General features: G+C 43.2%; 1 protein-coding gene across 3 annotated transcripts in view; it reads left to right on the top strand.

Moving 5' to 3' along the window:
- Window positions 1-19759, top strand: part of RHOBTB2 (Rho related BTB domain containing 2) — a 66723-nt gene extending 46964 nt beyond the window's left edge. For all 3 annotated transcript variants that reach the window (XM_066593442.1, XM_066593441.1, XM_066593443.1), the window contains 8 exons: window positions 272-457; window positions 3214-4118; window positions 4425-4543; window positions 9934-10084; window positions 10296-10384; window positions 12945-13050; window positions 14986-15182; window positions 17348-19759. In XM_066593442.1, the coding sequence (XP_066449539.1) occupies window positions 272-457; window positions 3214-4118; window positions 4425-4543; window positions 9934-10084; window positions 10296-10384; window positions 12945-13050; window positions 14986-15182; window positions 17348-17422 (1828 nt within the window). In that variant the 3' untranslated portion in view covers window positions 17423-19759. The remainder of the gene's footprint in view (window positions 1-271; window positions 458-3213; window positions 4119-4424; window positions 4544-9933; window positions 10085-10295; window positions 10385-12944; window positions 13051-14985; window positions 15183-17347) is intronic.
- Window positions 19760-20030: the final 271 nt, after the last annotated feature.

The following is a 20030-nucleotide window of genomic DNA, read 5'->3' as shown; positions in this document are numbered from 1 at the left end:
ACTTTTTTTTGTTGCTTTTTCCTTCCTTTCTTATCTACTTTTTTTTTTCTCAATTTTGGCCTAAGTGCATTTTTTAAAGTGTCCTCTCTACGAAAAATCAGCCATTTATAATACTAGTGTATTTTATGTGCCGCAGGGGTGTTCAGGCCTCCTCCTCAGACGTCGGGGCCCTGGTATGGCAGCTACCTCGGCACCTCCTGCTGTACATTCTTGGTGTATACTACACACACCTTGTTGTATCATGCTCATGCTCTTTCACTTGTCTTTATAGGTCAGATGTCGTCGTTCTCTGTTTTTCCATTGCAAACCCAAACTCCTTGCAGCATGTCCAAACTATGTGGTACCCGGAGATAAAGCACTTCTGCCCCCGAGCACCTGTCATTCTGGTTGGATGCCAACTGGACCTTCGCTATGCTGATCTGGAAGCAGTGAATCGCGCTCGACGCCCTCTGGCTAGGTTGTTGTTTAGTCTGACTATTCTACAATAGATATAGAAACCTCTGGCAACACTTCAATATGCTGTCCTGTATTTATGTGCAATTACATTACAATTAGAGATGAGCGAACACGTTCGGCCCCGCCCCTTTTTCGCCCGAACACCGAACTTTGCGAACACCTCGGTGTTCGGGCGAAAAAGTTCGGGGGCCGCCGTGGCAGCGCGGGGGGGTGCGGCGGGGAGCGGGGGGGAGAGGGAGAGAGAGAGGGCTCCCCCCTGTTCCCCGCTACTGCCGCCCGCGCCGCCGCGCATCTCCCCGCCCCCCGGCGGCACCCGGACACTTACGCGCGAACACTCCAGTGTTCGCTAAAGCCGGTGTCCGGGTGCGGATGTGTCCGTTACGGACACGTTCGCTCATCTCTAATTACAATACCTAATATCTAATATCAGTGCCAATCCATCAGTGAGTTGGCATGACCAGTGAAATGAGCTGGCCTACCACCTAATACCACCAACTGTCATCAGCTCCTGCCTTACACCTGTCCCAGCTCATTGGGGCTCTACTGAGTGCAGAATGAGAGGCAGCTTGGCAGCGCTAAAGATCGGCCTTTTCTCGGCTTAACTGCTCACTTCATTGCAGAAAGACACACTGCCGGACAAAAACTTTAAATAGAAATGAAATGCAATGGACTCATCTTGACCCTTAGGATGTTCCCACTATATGAGCAATGCAGATAACTATGATTTTCTATAGTAACCCTGTGCCTGCGCCTTCTGCAGTGGGTCTCAGCTGTATTTTAGAGGTCATGCTGTGCTGCAATAGCTGGTATTGCAGATAACTGCATTGCCAGTCATTTAACTCCTCAGATTCTGTGATTAATAGAGACCACAGCATCTAATCAGTTAAACAGAGGAAGAAGGCTCCCTCTGTCACCCCATCAGGGCGAAAGTCCCCAAGTCTGTCTTCTGTATATATGTATGCTTATTATGCCTTGCCAGAGGCGGTTTTACAATGACAATCATAATACACTGCAGTATAGAAGTACTGCAGTGTATTATTGATGCAATCACATTTAATTTGATTCCTATATATAATAGAACGTTTCATTCATTTAATGACATGATCAAGTCCCCCGTTGGGACTAAAAAAAAGTGACAAAATAAAAAAGTTGTTAAATGTTCAAAAATATATAAAAAAATGTTTTAATGTCATTACAGAATGCTTCACTATGTATAGACATAAAAAGTACCCCTGAGGGTACCTGCACACTTAATCGCGATATCACTGTGTTTTTTTAGCGTAAATGCCGATAGGACTTTCTAATGTTAATAAATCGCAAGACACAAGCTTGCGATTTTTGTTCGATGTGTGTTTAACATTAGAAAGTCCTATTGACATTCGCGGTAAAAAACCGCAGTGATATCGCGATCGCAAGTGTGAAGGCGCCGTAAATGATATTGCTGCAAATGTACCAAACCATGCTCAAAAAGTGACACCTTATTTATCCTGCAGGGTGAATGCCTTAACAATGATATAACAGTGGTGGAATCAAATAATATAAAGCAGTTTGGTTATTAGATTCTAATTGAGAATTCCCAGTATACAGGAGAGGAGTGGGAAATAACCAGGAGGCAAACAGTGCTGCAGCAGCTGCAGAGAGGTTCTCCTGCTTCAACATTGATCCACATCAGAAGAGAGCATTGGGGTATAACATGATAGTTTGTTCAGTTTCCCTTATTTTAAGGGAAGACAACTCCTGTTCATATGGCATATAGACATGACAGTGTGGTCACCTGCACAGGACCTCTTGTTCTGTTGGACTTTGAACCATTCTTGTATTGCAAGGGCAGCCATTCATCTTCATTCCACCTGTGAAGAAGTACCTGGCTGGCCATGGCTTCTCTCATATAGTAAATACATCTGTACATAGTCATGCAGACAGAAGGTCAAGTGCGAGGCAACCTGATCTCAGACTCCAGACTACAATAAATGGAAACTGCAAACTGAGAAGTGGTTGTTACCACTCGTGTGTCTTGAGGATCATAGCCGTTGGTTGACTCACGCCAGGCTCCAGTGCCAGACTCCTGGTGCTCTTCTGTGAACTCTTCATGAAAACTGCCAGCATGCAGTTTCGACACCTGGGTTTCGGAAACACTGTTTGGACAACCAGTTCTCGGTGTGTCCTGCAACCTACCAGTTTCCTGAACTTCTCAATCAGTTCCTGCATTCACTGGCTTCTTCCTGGAGTTTCTTGATTGAAGGCCTCGGCCACCTCATGTGAGCTTCTGTTAGCGACAATCAGGATAATCTCAGTTGTGTCCTGTATTGTTAATGGTGTCCTAGGGTACCTGAAAAGTCATGCAATTACTGTTTTCCATACCACATAATTCAACTAATCCTCAACATAACATCATCCATAACTCAAAAATAAGGGACAGTTATTGAAAAAATCACTACACCTATTAAATTCTGATGAAATTCTACTCCTAAATCATGTATTCCATGACCCCAATGAAGTTTATTGAGCTGAATCTAAGATGCTGCCATCAAAATGGCTGAAAGTTTTTCCCCACCCATCTAAGTGTTCTACAAAGTTTCCTACTTGTATCTTTTTTGTTCAAAAGATATTCCTGGTGGCCCTGTCTTTTGAATCCCCCTTCTGCTATGATATGTAGTACTTGTTAAAACTACAGTATATGTGTGCAATTACTGCAGTGAGCTTACATTCTATATGGTTTCCTAGATGTTCTTATAACCATTTCCTAATTTTTTTCAGGCCAATTCGTCCTCAAGAGATTCTTCCACCTGAGAAAGGTCGGGAAGTAGCCAAAGAACTTGGCATTCCATATTACGAAACCAGTGTGGTGGCGCAATGTGGCATCAAGGAAGTCTTTGATAATGCAATCCGATCAGCTCTCATATCTCGTCGCCACTTACAGTTTTGGAAGTCCCATTTGAGAAGTGTTCGCAAACCTCTACCGCAAGCCCCTTTTCTTCCTCCTTGCCCCCCTCCGCCTATCATGATAGTGCCTGATCCTCCTGTCCAGAGTGAAGATCATCCAGGACACCTTTTAGAGGAAGCATCCTGTGCCGATGTGGTGCTGGTGGTCCAAGAAAGGATTCGTATCTATGCCCACCGCATCTACCTCTCCACTGCTTCCTCCAAATTCTGTGACCTTTTCCTAATGGAGGATGGAGATCCACCATCTCAAGCCAGGGATCCTCTTCTACGTGCCTCTAGCTTTGATGCTTGTGAGGCTTCTGGAGAAACTGAGGGAGGAGGAATGAGAACCTCGGCCAGTGATGGTACGTTGGGAAGGGAAGGAGATAGAGATTTGTCAGGGTGGAGCAGGGCTTTTGAAAGCATACGAAGTGGAGTTCTGGAGGAACCTCCTGGCTACAGGGCCAGAAGGGTAACTGTGGTAAAGATGGACAGCTCCGTCAGGCCTGGACCATTCAGAGCTGTGCTGAAATATTTATACACTGGACGACTGGATGAAAGAGAGCCTGAGCTGATGGAGGTGGCCCACATTGCTGAACTTTTGGAGGTGTTTGACTTGCGTATGATGGTGGCAAATATCCTGAATCGAGAAGCTTTCATGAACCAAGAAATCACTAGAGCTTTCCATGTCAGAAGGAGCAATCGCATCAAGGAATGTCTGGCAAAAGAGATCTTTTCTGGTGAGAATTGACTGATCTGGGGTTAAATCAGGAAGAGATGACTAATAACCTATAATTCTTGACCAACATACTTCCAAATAGATTATAGAGCAATTTCAGTAGATGTCCTTATATTGTGGCCACTGGTGCGGCATACATTTTCCCATACCAAAATCCCAATTGCAGCCAGAGACACCCCCACAAGTCAATAGAATTAGTCTGGACTTAACGGGGTCTGTCCAAAATCTTGGGATGCAATTGGCTCTTTTTACTTTTCATGAAGCATTTTTCCTCTTACATTGTACCTTTTTTATTATTCACCGTTAGATGTCATTTTTGTTCTGGATGACGGAAGCATAAAGGCCCATAAACCACTGCTCATCTCCGGTTGTGACTGGATGGCAGCCATGTTTGGGGGACCCTTTTTGGAAAGCAGCACTTCAGAGGTGAGAAACTATAGGATAATACTACGTTGAACAGTAATTCTGTATGTATGACTAGTTATTCCAGGATTTTTAGCCTATCCACTGTTTCTGGTTAGTTGGGTACGACCATCGGAATGGCAGTTCGATGTTCACCCATATGAATGGAGTGGTGGTCTTCCATGTGCACTTCTGCTCTATAGTCATCTCTAGAGGACTGCTGAAGGCAGAGCTAAGTATGGGACTCCAGTCTTCAGTAGTCCTTTAGAAATGAATAGAACACCAGACCCCAACAAATACTAATATAGTATGTTAGGCTGAGAAAAGATATATGGCCATCTAGTTCAGTATATTACCCCCCAATGTTGATCTAGAGGAAGGGAAAAAAAACAATTTTCCTAATTTAGGGCTTTTACCCACTAGTGTTTTTTTAACTCTGTAATATCGCTGCATTTTTTTCAATGGGACTTTCTAATGTTAAAATCGCATCGTGCAAAAATCACAAAAGCACAAACTTGCGATTTTTGTGCGATGCGATTTTAACATTAGAAAGTCCCATTGAAAAAAATGCAGTGATATCACAGAGTTTAAAAAAATGCTAGTGGGTAGAAGCCCTTAAGGGGAAAAATTCTTTTTGACTTCAATCGGAATAATCCCAGGATCACCAACCCTTCTGACTATAATGTGTAATATTGTAATGCTCAAGTAAGACATCCAGGGCCCTCTCGTACTCTTTTAGTGAGTTCGCCATCGCCACATCCTCAGGCAGAGAGTTCCATAGTCTCACTGCTCTTACAGTAAAGAACCCACTCTATGTTGGTGTAGAAACCTTCTTCCCTCTAGGTGTAAAGGGTGCCCCCTTGTTACAGTCATAGTCCTGGGTATAAACAGATGATGGGAGAGATCTCTGTATTGTCCCCTGATATATCTATATATATATAGTCATTAGGTTGCCCACCAGCCATCTCTTTTTCTAAAATGAAAAACCCTAATTTTGATAACCTCTCTGGGTATTGTAGTCCGCCCGTTCCCTTTATTACTTTAGTTGCCCGCCTTTGTACCCGCCAAGCTCTAATATGTCCTTCTTGAGTACCGGTGCCCAAAACTGTCCACAATATTCCATGTGTGATCTGACCAGTGACTTGTAAAGAGGAAGAACAATGTTCTCAACATGCGCCCCTAGATCTCTTTTGATGCACCCCATGATCCTATTTGCCTTGGCAGCAGCTGCCTGACACTGGTTGCTCCAGTTAAGCTTACAGTTAACTAAAATCAAGTCCTTTTCCATGTCAGTGTTCCCCAGTGGTTTCCCATTTAGTGTGTAATGGTGACATGTATTTCCCCTGTCCATGTGAAGAACCTTACATTTATCAGTGTTAAACCTCATTTGCCACTTTTCTGCCCAGGCCCCCAATTTATCCAAATCCTCTTCTAATCCTCTTGCATCCTCTCTTGTGTTAATCACTTTGCATAATTGTGTATCATCTGCAGATATTGGTATCTTACTGCACAATCCTTCTACCAGGTCATTAATAAATATATATTAATAAGAGTAGGGCCCAATATTCTGTGGATAAGGGATAAGTTGAAATCTTGGGATAACCCATTTAAGGTATTGTCTAATTAATTTAAAGGGATTGTCCAGTTGTAAACTATTGAAGACCTATCCTTAGGTCATAAATAGTAGATCAGCAGGGGTCTCCCACTCCCACCAATCAGCTGTTCTCTGGGTCAATGTACTTCTGCACTGAGCTGATTTCTGCTGGAAGCAGACTGCTCCATTCGCACTGCAGTGGTCAGGCTTGGTATTGCAGACCACGTTTTATTGAAGTAAATGGCCTCTAATACCAAGTCAGGCCATTGCAGTGTGAATTAAGTTGCCTGCTTTCTGCAGAAATTAGCTTGGTGCACGAGTGCATCAGCCCAGCAAACAGCTGATCGGCAAGGGTCCCAGGCGATGGACACCCACCAATCTACTATTTATGACGTATCTCAAGGACAGACCATCAGTAGTTTACAACTAAACAACCCCTTTAATAACGAGTTAATAGAGGATGACCCCCTGTTCAGGGCTCCAATCTATTATCCAGAGCACACAGCAGCTCTGGATATTTTCATCCTTGCAAAATATCTGTTCGTACAACTATACACTCAGCCTTACTGATATTCTTCTGATGCAGCACTGAAAATTAAAGCTTTCATTCAGTTAGCGAACATTACAGTTCTTCTCATCCTCTGTTTTGTAGATATAATCTCTGATAGAACGGCCCAGCATGTATAAACAGGCAGCCTGTGAATTATCAAGCACTGCATTATGGCACTGAGCCACTTTATAATTCACGCTCTTATATTGTCCCCTCCTTCACAGGTAGTTAGAGATTCACTGCTGTTTTTGACTAATATATATATATATATATATATATATATATATATGTCTACATAGATTAGGTAATCATCTTGTTTATTCTTTGGCGATAAGGATATAAGGTTTACAACAAATGGAATGGGTAGTCTCCCTCCTGGGATAGTTGCAGAGATGTTTATGTGTACCTGCATTTTGAACAAGTTTTCTATAATACACCAGGTTCTTCTTACCTTCTCATTCACTGCTGTTTGCACCCTGTTCTATGTCTGTAAGTTCTGATTCTCCTGCTCCTTTGCTATTTGCAATCCACTTTCATGGAGGGGGTGTGCAGCAGGCCGAGAATTCTGCCAGTAGTTTACTGTCCTGGCTTCCTTGCCCTTACTTTCCGCACTGCACTGCCCTATCTCTGGTCCAATCAGCGGGAAGGTAATACCTGAATGCCTGGCCTACTATTTCCTCTGGATGATCAGGCATTTAGAGACATGGTTAGTAAACCCACTAAAATGTGTGTAATGTGTCAAATGGTCACATCTTTAGTCATACATGCTTGCTACAACACAAGTTATAGGTAGGGGTTAATGCATGGTAGCAAGGGTGCACATAATGGTTCTTGCACCACTATTGCTCTCTGCCACCTGTGTCACTCCTGTACTCCCTTGGCAGACAGCAACTCTCCTTTTAGCATTCACCACCACCCGACTAGTGTTTGGCGGAAAGCAACTCCCTGTTTAAGAGTGTATTTACTCCCTTGTGCTCTTGCATTACACCACTGAGTTCATTTTGAGGACTGAGGCTGTAACTGCCAGGAACCATCCCGGATAGGACACGGCCCTACTGAGAACCACCGCATTACATTGTTGAGAACCGATCCCCATCCCACAACAGGTGTACCACCACACGTATACATTTAGGCTTCCACAATAATCAAGGATGCGGCTCTACTTCCTTACAAGGGCATAGTTGTATATATAGTAGTTACATAGGTTGAAAGAAGCATTAAATTCCAATAATTTGTCACCCAGTGACCCCGAAGGCTAGTTAATCCGGCATGTGACCCAAGAGCTAGCTAATCCAGCATGTGACAAAACAGTCCCAGGCCTTTATAAGCAAGAAATTACCAGATAATCCATTGCTTTGTGTTTGAAGCCAATTGTCTTCAGGTTGGCGGGCAGTCAGCAGGGGATCAGCTCCATAAGGTCCTGATGTAGATCTCCTGCCGCTGTAGAGTCAGTGCTGATAAAGTCAACGGCAGAATGAAGATGATGTCCACCCGCAAGTTATAGATTAGCCTACCTCATCTATAGCTCATGTAGCTTTGCTTCTAACTGAAAGCCCTTATCGACGGAATGATTAGCGCTCAAATTAGCGAAAGTGAACAATAATCGTTAAGTCTTACCGGACGCCAAACAAAGGAGAATCGTTCACTTTTCGTTTATTGTTTATTTTATGGAGGCATAAAAATCATCGTCGGCTCGTTCACTTATCGTTCGGTTTAACCTGCGCTCGTCCGGTCATTCTCTGTCACTTACACAGCAAATGTGAACGGCTGAACAATTTCTCATTCGCACGAGCCAACGATGTAGCTCTGTTAATACTTAGTGGGGCTCCTTTGGCCTTAATGACATCGACTACTCTCCGTGATACACTTTCTACTAACATATGATATGATATGTTAGGGGAAGGCAATGGCAAACCACCCCGCAAAAAAGGTCTGCCAAGAAAACGGCATGATGTGACATCACCCTAGTAGTCGGTCACGACTTGGTGCTTGCACCAGGGAACTTATGATACACTTCAGCTGGTATTTCCCTCCATTCATCCTTCAAACATCTGGCGAGTTCTCTCAAAGAAGATGGACACTGTTCATATTTCCTGACCTGACATTCCAGTTCATCCCATAGATGTTGAGTAGGGTTCAGGTCGGGACTCTGCAGGCCGGTCCAATCGTGGAATATGCATATCCTCAGACCAACATAAAACAGCATTGGATGTGTGACAAGGCGTGTTGTCTTGTTGGAAGTATGGCTGGCCATTCCCAGAGTATTACCACAATGTTGGCAGCACATTATTGTCTAGAATGTCAGGGTTCACCTTCGTGTTCATGGTTCTTGACACTACAACCAACGGACTGAGACCATGCCATGTAACACATCCCCAGACTATAACGGAACCTCCGCCGTACTTACCTGTTGGCACAACACAGCCAGATAGAAGGTGTTCCCCAGGATCCTCCACACCCAGGTACATCTGATGTGAAGATGGAGTAATGTGAGTTGTCCATAGAACATTCTTCTATTGCTCAGTTGTCCAATGACGATGCTCCTTGCACCATTGTAGATGGGTTCATGCATTGGGCTTCATGATGGACGGCTTGTGTGCAGCAGGATAACCCGTATATCCAATAGTGTGCAGTTCCTGTTGCAAACTATGATAGGGTTGTCTAAATACTTTTGATAGGATAGTGTATTTATCCACCCTAAAATTTTATTTGCTTTTACGACTGCTGCTTGGCATTGAGCACCACTGCTTTTAACCTATATGTCCAATGTTCAATTGCTCAGTTATTCCGAACTATAGCTGCTTAGCAAAAGTCATTGACTGTTTGAAATCCTTATAAAACATGAACACTAAAAATGTTTCATTTACAATAAAAACCTTTTGTTAGAAAAAAATATATATGAACCCCTTCCAAACAAAAAAAATGGTTAATATAAGGCATTATGGGCCATGACTATCACCCAAAATATGTTCTAATATAAATACATTAAGTCTCTGGAGTCTCATTGGACCACAATGATACCCACCAAACCCAAGATTCGTAACGATACCCACCAAACCCAAGATTCATTGCATGTGTGGTATCAGAGATGCGATAACAGTTGACGGTGCTCACGGCTTTTCCTGTATATCCCTTTAATTTTAATGGAGAATGACTCCACATTTATAGCTACTTCTTTGTCAAGAAATGTCATTGGGACCCCCATTGTTGTCAAGATTCACTATTATTTTCCTAATTGAAAATGATGAAATGAAACTTCTCTCTTTCCAGGTAGTTCTTCCGTACACCTCTAGAGGCAGTATGCGTGCAGTGCTTGAGTACTTGTACACTGGACAGTTTACTGCAGGACCTGACCTTGACCCTTTGGACCTCATCATACTGGCAAACAGGCTCTGCCTTCCTCACCTGGTAGCACTGACAGGTAAGGAGTGGCCAGGTGATGTTACTGGTGGACTGACTACCCCTAATTTCCAGAAGGGCCATAGAGTGTTCAGAACCCTTTGGTACTGTTCAGAGACTTCTATGTTCTGTGGCGGATCTGTCATCCGAGACATACCCTACTACAATTGTAGCACTGATGGACTGTGGACTTTTGTCTCTGTAGTCATAAACCTCATGTTCTGTTCTTCCAGAGAAACACACGGTGTCGGTCATGATGGATGAGTCCATGCAGAACAGGGATATTGACGGTAAAGCTCTCATGTTACTGGAAGCTGCTCAGGTAACTACTCTAAGATAGACCTGCTCCTTCTTATATACTTTTTTTGCCCCACGAACCACCTGTACCAGCGTCATATTTACCAAGTTGCCAACATATTGTCCCTAGAGTCATAACTATCTCCGCCAAGTCCATAGCAACCTCTGCCAAGCCTGCATATGATCAAGTCCTGGCATACCATTTGCAAAGTCATGGCTACCGCCTCCAAGGGCTCCAACCTTCAGCAATACATCCACAGTGAAAGCTCCGTGAGAGGACCACCTTAAATCGCAATGAAAATAGTTCTACTAGAGGGGTGGTCTTCTCGGAGAGACCAATGTATAGTACATAGGATGTATAAGTACATTGTAAAGTGTTATTTTTGGGAAAACACTTCTTACGTGTCGAAGTGACATGACAAGTATTGATCGGTGGTGACACCTCCTACAGACCATAAAATGAAGAGAAAGGAGCACTCAGCCGATCGCTGTGCCCCTTTGGCTCTGATCGTCAGGTGTATACGGACTTGTAGACTTCCTATTGAGCCCGTACACTTCTCCGAATGGGCACAGATGAGAACAGCTGCCCCTTTGTTTTAACGATCGCCGGTGATCTCAGCATGTGGACCCCTATCAATACTTCTGACATACCACTTTGATGGAAGTTCTTAAGTTTCTTGGGCCTGATTATTGGACCCGAACAGTTCTTTGAACGCTCGTTCGCCCAATGGTGTAAAGAGACCAACGATCAGCCAATGAATGAACAAACGCTCATTCATCATCTGATCCTTCACTGAGCATAAAAATGCTTATTGATCAGCAGTACATTATTCTGAGGTGAACAGCCGGCCAATGGGGATGAGCGGACGTACTAGCGATTGTTCATCCTCATAAGCCAATGAAATGAGTGAAGTGTTGATCAGCGCTTATTAGATTGGGCTGAAAACCTAAGGCTGATGTAACAGGGGTGTAAGTGCAATTATGCGCAAACTTGCACGCACATGCACGTGTTTTATTATACTTTTTTGCATGCAACCACGCTCCCATTCATTGAAATGGGCTGTTAGTGTAATAGTTCAATGTGTGCAGATGCACAGGAAAATGAAGCATGCTGCGTATTTATTTGCGCGAACGAAATGCGTGCACAAAATATGTTCACGAACCCACTGAAATCTTCTTGTTCCGTTCACTGCATTTGGCGCGCACAAATTGTTTGTGCGTTATATGCTGTGCAAATACGTGTGAATCCGGCCTAAAAGGACACTGAGGCTAACTTCACCCGGGTGAGTGCAATATTGGGCTGTGAATCACGGCCTGATATCGCGCTCACCAACATGCGATTTCCCCGCGGATGCAAAGTGTTTTTATCTCAAAACCGCCTCGCGTTACTTCGGGGGAGTAGCAGAGTTTCTCCCATTGTTTTCAACGGGGAAACCTCGCTGTGTATCACACCGTGCGCACCTAGCACGAGGTGCGATCCTGCTGCCAGCCCCTTTAAAAACAAAGGGCAATGTGATGCCCAAAGATAGGACATGCCGCAAATTGTTTCCCGCATCGCATCGCGGGGCAATGCGATGCTGGACAACAAATCACTTGTGTATTCCTCCATTCAAAAGAATGGGGTTCATATTCGTACAACATAGCGTCTCCCAATACACAAATCTTGACCGTGTGAAGGCGGCCTTAGACTATGTTCACACAGAAGGAGTTTTGGCAGGGATTTTCTGAATCTCGCTCACACGCTGCAGAAATGAATTGCCTCGTGTGGCGCAGAGTGTAAGCTCTTGCCTACGACCTGGAGGTTGCAAGTTCGATCCCCACATGCGTCAGGTAGCCGGCTCAAGGTTGACTCAGCCTTCCACCTTCCGAGGTTGGTAAAATGAGAACCCAGCTTGGTGGGGGGTAATTAAGTAATAATTACCTGAAAGCGCTGCGTAATAAGTTGGCGCTATACAAATACCACAATTATTATTATTAATTTGTGGTGTGGAGTTTAAATTTGCAACATCTCACTTTTAGCAGTAGACTTGCGGCGCGGATTCCACCTTTTTAAATGAGGGGTGAACTCCACACCGAATTCTGCATCTAAACTTGTCAAAAGCCTCACCGAATGGTGCAAATCTTTCACTACGAAATGTCATTTGCGGACACTGCAGCACATTTGCACGGCCGAAAATGTGCACACAAACTATGTACATGTGAGCGAACACATGGAAATCAGTGGGTTCTATCAGAGGCATAACTTGAAGCTCCCGGGCCCCGATGCAAAACTTGTAACAGGGCCCCCAACTTTAATGCTTTACTCATCGTACTGGGTTCCCTATATGGAGAAGAGAGACCTTATGGGCCCCCTAAGGCTGGTGGGCCCGGGTGCAACCGCATCCCCTGCACCCTCTATAGTTACGCCCCTGGGTTCTATTCTATGTATATTGCTTGTGCAAATATGTCCGTGTAAAGGAGCCCTAAAAGAGGTGGCCTGGAGAGGTTTCCCTGTATTCCTCAAACATCCATGCTCAGACATTATCAGCTGGTAAGTACTACTTACAGAATATACACTCATCTTTATATTGCTCTGCGTCTTTCAGTTTCACGGCGCTCAGCAGCTGGCGGCCTGGTGTCTACATCACATCTCTACAAACTATAATCGCGTCTGCAGGAAATTCCCCCGGGAAATCAAGCTGGTGTCACCAGGTGAATATGGCAACTTATTACATCCATGAAAGATACTGAGTATTTTCACTTTATTCTATATTAATATCACACAATGCCCGGGTATTATAGCTACTGGCGATACCAGTCTTAGCATTCCCTGGTAATGGAAGCATGGTAGGTCATAGCTTATCCACAGACCAATGTTTCCAAATTTGTCCTCAAGGAACTGTCCATAGCTTCAGGATTTCCCATAGAGAAAACATATGTTGATTAAATTGCTTGTACAATGTTAACCCCTTCCCACACCTTGCCATAGTAGTATGTCATGAGCCTCAAAGAAATAGTACATCAGGATGCTTCAACTGCCTATGTGAAGGTGATTGTGCAATCTCCATTGAAAGGACTGCTTTAATACATTACACAGACATACTTCCACCTGCAAAGGATGACCCTGCATAGGAACCGAACTCTAGTTGGATCAGATCCCCTTTTTGCCTGACCCTTACTATTATATACATCCCCCTTCCCTCCTCCTTTTTAATTAGGGTGAAGATAGGGTTAGGCTTCTGTGCGTTGTCGTCCTTTTCAGGGCGGTTACTCTGATATATTTACAAATTAGTGTTTGGGACAGATTAAAGTTGATGTTTTGTTGATGATTACCCACGTGACCGCTGTAACCAATAGCAGGCTCTGACAGGACGTTATCAGTGACAGAAGACCCGGTGACGTCACGGATCATATGTATATTGATAAAATATAGTTTGATGAGGGCTCAAAACCATAAAAAAGATGGACAACCCCTTTTCAAAAACACACAAGCATCTGAATTTTGTGTCATCATGAAGGCCAGAAATAGCCTGGACCTTAAGGGGTTAAAGAAACCCTATATATACGGAATTATGGGGGTTTCTTGACAGGTTTGAGAAACCTTGCTAAAGGGGTTAGACTTAGTCAAAAGTTCAAGAGCATTGAGTGAGAGTCTACATGTCTCCGGTGGCTAAAAAACTGTCCCGGTCAATTGGTTTCAGAGGAAATGGACATCAGCTCAGTTGCATATGTTAACATAGTAACATAGTAACATAGTTCGTAAGGCCGAATGAAGACAATGTCCATCTAGTCCAGCCTGTCTATCCTCCAGTGTTGTTGATCCAGAGGAAGGCAAAAAACCCCAAGAGGCAGAAGCCAATTAGCCCTTTTGGGGAAAAAATTCCTTCCCGACTCCCTAATGGCAATCAGACTATTCCCTGGATCAACCCCTAATAGTTCCTACCTGTCTGTAAACCCGGATTAACAATTAACCTAAGATTTATATCCTGTAATATCCTTCCTCTCCAGAAAGACATCAAGTCCCCTTTTAAACTCCTCTATGGATTTTGCCATCACCACTTCCTCAGGCAGAGAGTTCCACAGTCTAACTGCTCTTACTTTACTATTGACGAGCTATCTTCTGGATAGACCATCAGTAGTTGATTGGTGGGTGTCCATTGATTAGGATCCTTGATGATCAACTGTTTGCCCGACCTGCTGTCAGTGCGGACACAGCTGGAATCGGACAGTGGGCCAGGTTAGTAGTGTTGGTTAAGTCGCATTCAAATTCATTTCCTGCCTTACCAACATGGGCTGTTGCAATATTGACAGTGCCCTGCTGGCCTAGCAAACAACTAATTGTCAGGGATGCTGAGCAGTGGACGCCCACCAATTGACTATTGATGACCTATCCTGAGGATAGGTCATCAATAGTCAAAGTCTTGGAAAACCCCTTTAGGTATGGTCTCTCTACGATAATGGGAGGCACAAAAGGAGGAGGTAAATGGTATAAATAACAAATGCAAAAACATAACAAGAAATCTAAAAAATCAGCTATTTTTTAACTCCATCTACAAATCCTTTCTTTGCGCTCCTAGACCGGGAGTTGTATTGAACATTCATCTTCTTTTTAATGACCTTTTGACATGAAGTCCTTGTATTCTACAGAGAATCAACAGACCCTTGAAGCGCAGCGCTGGCCTCCAGTCTGGTATCTGAAGGAAGAAGACCATTTCCAAAGAGCACAGAGGGAACGTGAGAAAGAGACAGCCCTACACCAAAAGAGACAGCCCAAGAGACGCTGGTTGTTCTGGAACAGCTCCAGTGCAGGTTCTCCTGCATCGTCTACAACCTCTTCCTCAGCGGTGGGCTAAGACGGGGTACTACATCTGCATAATCACCCTCTGGCAGCTATGAGTGCATGCAGGGATATGAGCGTCTGTGTGTCTTGTGTCTGTGTACCCGAGTGAATGTGCACTACTGTTTGCCTACTATCTACTGAACTGTATAAAATGACAAATCATATCAAGATTTTGGCACTGTAAGCCACTGTCTATAGCTAAAAACCGCCTCAGCAATGCAACCTCCAAAAACTTTCCCAGGAACTTTTTACCACTGTGCATAGAATTCTTTGATATGTGGAAATCTGATTTTGCTACTACTGGTTGGCGCACAACCGGTTCTGTCTTGTGGAAACACTGGTAGCATCTGGTACTGTTCAAGGGTCACGATCATTGACATTTCTCATTCACATCAGATGTTGAGGCGTTGTTTATATATCAGTTCCCAATTATAATGTTGTTATTGGAATCATTCTCTTTAAAGGGGTTGTCGAAATGTGGTCACAGGCGATCAACCAATCACTTGGAAAGGCATGATCATTCAAGCATTTCCCCATTTGACATGGTGGCCATTCAGATATATGAAGATCCATGTAATACAAGGACAGCTCAAGTCTGCCAGAACGAGAGCTGCTCATACAAGGATATCCAATTCTTCAATTACTTTTGGTAGGATAGTGTATAAATGAACTGAGCAAGAATCAGAAGTAGAATTTATTTTCATATGTTACTACTTAGAGGGGCTCCTTTGGCCTTGATGGCATCAGATACTCTCCGTGACATACTTTCTACTGATGTCTAATACACTTCAGCTGCTGTCTCCCTCCATTCATCCTGCAAACATCTGGTGAGTTCTCTCAAAGAGGATAAACGCTGCTAAAATTTCCTGACCTGAAATTCTAGTTCACCCCAAAGATGTTCAGTGGGGTTCAGGTCGGGACTCCAGTCCAATCGTGGAACACCCGCATCCTCAGACCAATGTAAAACAGTGTTGGATGTGTGACAAGGTGCGTTATCTTATTGGAAGTATGGCTGACCATTCCCAGAGTGTTGCCACATTGTCAGCAGTACATTACTGTCTAGAATGTCAGGGTACACCTCCGTGTTCATGGTTCTTGTCACTACACCCAACGGACCGAGACCATGCCGCGTAACATATCCCCAGACCATAACGGAACCTCTGCTGTACTTAACTGTTGGCACAACACACTCAGAAGGTGTTCCCCAGAATCCTCCACACCCAGGTACCTCCATCTGATGTGAAGATGGAGTAGTGAGATTTGCCACTCCATAGAATGTGCTTCTATTGCTCAACTGTCCAACGACAACACCCCTTGCATCATTGTAAATGGGCTGATGCATCTTCTTTGAGAGAATTCGTCAGACATTTGCAGGATGAATGGAGGGAAATACCAACTGAAATGTATAAGACATTAGTAGTAAGTATGCCACGGAGAGTATCCGATATCATTAGGACTAAAGTAGCTCCACTAGGTATTAACATATGGAAATAAATACTACTTTTGACTCTTGCTCAGATGTCCAATTACTTTTGCAAGGATAGTGTATCTTAATACTGCACGTTGGTGGAGGTTGCCTTTATTAGACAACCCTTCTAAACATGGGACAACTATTACAGTATATATGTAGCACAGCTGGGAAGTCCACACACAATGGCCATGATGCAGACGAAAACCACTCTGACAAGCGCAAATTGGGCACTTTTCAAATTGATCGTTAGTGGTTGAGCATTGTGCAGGTGTTTTACCTGCAAAACTGGATGGTTATAAACAATCAACTTTAAAACCATTCTGATGTATGGCTAAATGACATGTCAGCACAGCTTTTTGGCCAATAAACATTGACTCATCCTTCCGGTCAGCAGATACAGACTCTTTTACGACAGCCTTGTCTTCAGGTCATTAATGACAGGCGGTCATAAAAAGCCTCACATTAGTGACGTGCAACCATAAAATATCCTGCAACATCTTTACTGGTGCTACCAATGATGTGGAAACATCCAGTGTAGACTCGTAATTGGCAGGTCACCATTTTTGACCCTTTTCAGCTCTACACGTAATGGATGAGCTTATAGTCCTGAAGGGTATATCGGTCATCTTGACAATTTCTGTACAATACATGACCGTGTGGTTAATCATTAACGATGCTGATCTTGATTCTACTCTCAGGAAGAATGTTGTCGGACTGAAGCATCAATCATAAGGTGGCATACGTGGTGCACTTTTTTAGCAATGGGAGAATAATCGTGCAGCATATAATTGGGTATCAAGATTCTGCACAAAGACTTTTCAGTGTACTGGAAACTCAATGGGTGTTTAAAGGATTGTCATCTTTGGACAACCCATCGATCTCAATCCCAGGGAATATCTAGATCAGGGTTTCCCAAACTCCAGTCCTCACGACCCCCCCCCCAGCAGGTCATGGTTTGAGGATATCCTATGGAGAGGACACCTGTCCTAAGTATTGTCCGACACTGAGGAAATCCTGATCTGTTGGTGGGTTTCGGAGGACTGGAGTTTGGGAAACACTACTCTAGATGGACTTACTCTATGGAGGTGACTCGGACTGTATTTAATCTCCCCAAAAGAAGCTACTTGCAAAGTGATGCTCCTATTAAGCGCTCTGTAGTTATAACATCAACCATAGCTAAAGTAGTGCATGCAATATATAGTATATAGCTCCCAATCGCCCTACCTAGGACTTTTCATGATAGTATCTTTTTGTAGCTTTCTTTTTTCGACCAGTCGATGATAGAGATGACCATTAGTTCCCATCTTAACCGTCTTAGAAGTAACATTGTATAAACTAGCATTAAAACCTTAATAAGACACTACAAGACAGTCAAGAGAGAAATCAGAACTATCTTCTGTGGCACTGATAATTATCCTCCATGCTATACAGAGACACTTCATTCCTAATATACTCTATCATTGAGGGTTTGGATGTGAGCGTGGGGCTTTAGCGGGGACTCCAATATGTTCCTCATCATCATTGTAGGCACAGTTTGTTCATATATAGCCTGAGTACTTAACCTCTGAGAATTACAGGGTGTTGTGCACTCCTCTTGGTGCATATCAGTGTAAATATGTGTATATATAGATATGTGCGCGAATCAGAAGTGTATATGTGGTTGCTGCATACTGACACACTCTGCCTTGGCTTCTACGAGGGCTCAGACTACATGGGTCTTCAAGCAGAAGACAATAACTCAATGTCATCCTCTCTCAACAGATCATGATCTAGCAAGTTGAAAAAAATATTATATAGATGACTTATCATGAAAACTATATATCAGTAGGTGTCAACTATCATACAGCCTGTATTAGTAATCTGCGGTTTCTATGGATAAGAAATTGGCAAAGGTCAACCCAATCACATGTCCAAGATGAATTAAGCTGGCCATACACATCAGGTGCCTATCCTCTGTCTCCTCTGACTTCACCATACATGCATGATTGAATTGACCAAGCCTGCACGTTATCTGGTATAAGGAGAGCAGAATAAGCTGCAGTCAGGAACATTGGGTGTCGCTTGTCTCCTGTGGAAACCTAAGATTGAGAATATTGACAACTTCTGAAACAGCCAGTTTTCATTTTTTCAAATGTATTATTTATTTAGAATTGTTTTAATTTTCTTTTCATTTTTAGTCCCTATAGGGGACTTGATCATTTATATAATACACTGCAATACTTTACCTACAGAAATACAATATACTGCAATACCAATCTATTAAGCCCTGCTACAAAGGTAATAAGTAGAATTACATGCTAGGCCTAGAGGATTTCACAAGGCCCTAGGCTGCCATTATACTGAAAGTCTACCTGTGATTTTGTTGGGTTGAACCATTGGGGTGAAAGAGGGGAACTTGCTATTTGTATGGAGCCAACTTATTCCACAGTGCTTTCAGGTAATTTATTACCCCCATCAAGCTAGGCACTCATTTTACCAACCTCGGAAGGATAAAAGGCTGAGCTGGGGATTGAACTCACAACCTAAAGAGCTTAGGACTGCATTCAGCTGCTTTAACACTCTGCGTCCCTCGAGGCCCACAAGAGTGAGCTCTATCCCTCTGTTAGGCCTGTTAAATGCAGCGATCAGATCTGACAGCGACACCAAAGGGGTTAACTATTGTTATCTCTGATCCCAGCAGTTTCAGCCCTGTCAGCTGTCAGACAGCCCACACCCATCATGTATATACTGGGCTTGGCTTCCAAGCCCACTGTAGACAATGACACCTGATATACATGTACAGTGGATGCTGGGAAGGGGTTAATGTACCATTTAATTTATTGAAAAAAAACATAAAAAAATTTTTTTTTGCCGTGTGGATTGAAAAAAAAGAATAAATTCTGCTGTAGTTTTTTTGAGTTTTCTTTTTATGGTGGTCATGGTGTGGTAAAAATGACTCTTTATTCTGCGGGTCGGTACGATCCGTCTGATATCACAATAAAAGCACATATATATATATATATATATATAAATTGTATATTTTACTAAATAAAGAAGGTTGCTTTCAGCTGCCATATTCTGAGCCCCACGGGTTTTTATATTTCTGTTGATGAAGCTGTGTCTTGTTTTTGATGACTTTTTATTTAATTTTTTTTTGGGGGGGGGGGGGTAGGTGAGGTGACCAACAAAATAGCAATGCTGGCATTGTTTTTGTTTGTTTGTTTTTTAATTTAAGCCTTTTATCATAAAGGATAAGTAACATCTTTTAATATTTGGACTTTTACGGTATTATGTTTTATTTGATTTTTTTAGGTGATGGATGGGAAAAGTGTTAACTTTCCAAAATAGTTGTTTATGCTTTTTTCAGTGCCAAAAGAGAACAGCAATTGCTTGTATAACACA

This window comes from Eleutherodactylus coqui, chromosome 2, assembly GCF_035609145.1.
Source record: "Eleutherodactylus coqui strain aEleCoq1 chromosome 2, aEleCoq1.hap1, whole genome shotgun sequence".
In the NCBI taxonomy this organism is placed as follows: domain Eukaryota; kingdom Metazoa; phylum Chordata; class Amphibia; order Anura; family Eleutherodactylidae; genus Eleutherodactylus; species Eleutherodactylus coqui.
This window is presented reverse-complemented; position numbering and strand designations above follow the sequence as displayed.